The 3,191-nt window shown below is 59.1% G+C and overlaps 1 protein-coding gene across 1 annotated transcript; it reads left to right on the top strand.

The window, feature by feature from the left end:
- The first annotated feature begins 229 nt into the window (after window positions 1-229).
- On the top strand, window positions 230-1,977 carry LOC103650881 (phospholipase A1 EG1, chloroplastic/mitochondrial). The gene has a single exon (XM_008676472.3). The coding sequence runs from the start codon at window positions 311-313 to the stop codon at window positions 1,670-1,672; it is 1,362 nt and encodes a 453-aa protein (XP_008674694.3). The 5' UTR covers window positions 230-310; the 3' UTR covers window positions 1,673-1,977.
- Window positions 1,978-3,191: the final 1,214 nt, after the last annotated feature.

The following is a 3,191-nucleotide window of genomic DNA, read 5'->3' as shown; positions in this document are numbered from 1 at the left end:
CAAAAGCGCGCGCGCGTCTGGGTGTGGCCGTGGCCGCGGCCGCGGCCGCTGCAAGTCTCTCCTTCCCCTGTAGCACACTAGCACTGTGGACGGGACGACGGGGTGGATATGGAGGGATTGGCCGATTGGGACATGCGTGCAAGCCTCCGCAAGTGAATTCCACGCGCTCTCATCTTTATAAAACCCGCCTCCCTCCCGCGCGCCTAGCTCCATGCAACGCTCTCCCTCCTCATCCTTCCACCTCTCGTCGCCGTCTATGGTCTTCGTGTTCCCACCGCCAACGACACCAGCGCGCCTAGGTTGCTAGCTCATGGCCTTGCCAGCCACCACAAAGGCAGCATCGGCAATGGCGTCCATCCACCAGCAATGCGGGGCCGCGACGGGCCCGCGCGCGCGGCGGCGAGTCCAGTGCCGCGGCGCGGCCAACAGCGTGGCTGCCGTCGCCGCGGCGCGCGCACCGGTGGAGGCAGCGCCGCCACGGCACGCGGCGCGGAGGAGCACGTCCACGGCGACCGTGGCGGGCATGTGGCGGCAGCTGCAGGGGTGCGACGACTGGCAGGGGCTGCTCGAGCCGGCGGCGGTGCACCCGCTGCTGCGCGCCGAGGTGGCGCGCTACGGCGAGCTGGTGGACGCGTGCTACAAGGCCTTCGACCTGGACCCGGCGTCGCGCCGGCACCTCAACTGCAAGTACGGCCGCGAGCGGATGCTGGAGGAGGTGGGCATGGCCGGCGCCGGCTACGAGATCACGCGCTACATCTACGCGGCGGCGGACGTGACGGTGCCCACCATGGAGCCGTCCACCAGCGGGCGCGGCCGCTGGATCGGCTACGTGGCCGTGTCCACGGACGAGATGACGGGGCGGCTGGGCAGGCGCGACGTCCTGGTCTCGTTCCGCGGCACGGTGACGCCCGCCGAGTGGATGGCCAATCTGATGAGCTCGCTGGAGCCGGCGCGCCTGGACCCCTGCGACCCGCGCCCGGACGTCAAGGTGGAGTCGGGATTCCTCAGCCTCTACACCTCCGTCGACAAGACGTGCCGCTTCGGCGGCGCGGGGAGCTGCCGGGAGCAGCTCCTGCGCGAGGTGTCGCGCCTCGTCGGCTCGTGCGCCAAGGCACGGCCCGGCGAGGACGTCAGCGTCACCCTGGCGGGGCACAGCATGGGGAGCGCGCTGGCGCTGCTCTTCGCGTACGACCTCGTGGAGCTGGGCCTCAACCGCGGCGCGCCCGTCACCGTCTTCTCCTTCGGCGGGCCCCGCGTCGGGAACGCCGCCTTCAAGGCCCGGTGCGACGAGCTGGGCGTCAAGGCGCTGCGCGTGGCCAACGTCCACGACCCCATCACCAAGCTCCCGGGCATCTTCCTCAACGAGGCCACCGCGCGGGTGCAGGCGCTCCGCCCGTGGCGCGACTCCTGCTACACCCACGTCGGCGTGGAGCTGCCCCTGGACTTCTTCAGGATGGGCGACCTGGCCAGCGTCCACGACCTGGGCACGTACGTCGCATTGCTCAAGAGCGGCGGCGGCGGCGACAAGCCAGCCGCGGCCACTCGACGCAGCGACGGCGGCGTGCTGGCGAAGGTGGTGGAGTTCGTGGGGCGGCGACGCGCGGGCGCCTTGCCATGGCAGGACGCGGCCCTGCAGATGGGCGGCCTGGTGCAGACCCTGGGGCTCATCTGAGTCTGTCTGACCTCAGCAACCGTCGGCCGTGATTAACTGCTCAGTAGTGATCCTCTTGGATAATTTTATTTTTTAGAGGATCGCTTCACTTGTTTTTTTTTTGTACAGATCGATTGATCGGTCCATCGATCAACGTAGCCCGATCCTTCTCAGGGTTGAGATCGAAAGGGGATTTCTTTGTTTAAATTCGTTTTTTTCTCGTTGGCTCATATACAGCGAACATACAGCCAACGACCATGTAACGGAGGCAAAGCTTGCTCGAAAAAGGGCAGACAAACACGCAAAGCCATATCATCTGTTCGATTTACATACCTCTTCTTTCTGTTGCAGAAACACGAACAGCATCCCTACTACTATACATTATTCTTATTCCAACTAAAACAAGTTTACAATGTCATGGGACTCCGACCCTCGATCGGAGCTGTCTTTCAGGATTCGGGGCATGCAGATTGCCAGCATGACGCTAACATGTAATGGAACCCCCCCCCCCCCCCGACCCTTGTACTCTCTTCGTTTTTTTTATTTGACACTGCTTAGTTCAAAATTGAACTGCACAGCGACAAATATATAAAAGAAAGGATGTAGTATAAAATTGCAAATATTCTACTTAATCTTCTGCAGTTGCTTATTCAGTTATCTTGTGTGACGAGAGAGATTCCTACCGATCCAATCCTGGAGTTCCCAGTTGCTTTTCATAGGATCTGTCCGTCCTGCTCTTGCAACCTGCCTAGCCTTTTGGGTTTCTTTAGCTGTATTCGTTGGGAATAAAATCTTACGAAATACACAGCTCATGCACCGGCGTGGGCAGGCCGAAACACCCTAGCTTATTTGGTCAATCGCTGCGTGCCTCCTTTCACCGACCACGCGGCGGCATTGCCTCCCATTTCGTAGGAGGATCTCCATCCTCTTCCAACACGTAGCATGTCCAGACTTCTACGCCTCAAAGTTAGTGTTGTGTTTGAGTACATTTTTCCTGTATCCACCTTATCGTGTAAAATAGAGGACGCGATATTTTGTAGAGTGAAATTCAAAATACAAGTTGAGATGTGGGATAGAATAAGAGACCTACTAGAGATAGCCTTAGAGCATGTTTTAATCTGAATCCATATAGATTGGATAGAATTGAGAGCCTCTTTGTCATGGTTCTGATTCCTCTGAAATGACTCGACTCTCACAAGAGGACTGTAGATCATTTTCGTCAGCCAGAGGTATTTTCGACGGCCACCCTCTCGCTGCCAAAAATAAAAGCTAATTTTCGGCGGTACAATCAGCCGTCGAAAGTAATGTTATTTTTTGTCGGCTAGGCTCCCAAGCCGCCGTAAATTAATGTATTTTTCGGTGACCCTTCTCTAGGTCGTCGAAAATAATGTTTTATCCTATCCCACGTCGTAGCTCTCTCTCCCGTCGCATCTGTTTTTTCCAGAAGCCGCCGCCGCTCTCCTCCCCGCCACCAAGCCTAGCGCCAGACCGTGCGCTCTCGAGCCCGGTGCCCTGTCGTTGCCGCCGGGCGCAGAGCTCG

This window comes from Zea mays, chromosome 3 (genome assembly GCF_902167145.1).
Source record: "Zea mays cultivar B73 chromosome 3, Zm-B73-REFERENCE-NAM-5.0, whole genome shotgun sequence".
NCBI lineage: Eukaryota > Viridiplantae > Streptophyta > Magnoliopsida > Poales > Poaceae > Zea > Zea mays.
The sequence above is the reverse complement of the archived record's forward strand: the minus strand, read 5'-3'. Positions and strand labels throughout refer to the sequence as shown.

What these genes read in the sequence shown, in the direction of transcription:
- LOC103650881 (XM_008676472.3), top strand. Translation starts at nt 311, where the DNA reads ATGGCCTTGCCAGCCACCACAAAGGCAGCATCGGCAATGGCGTCCATC.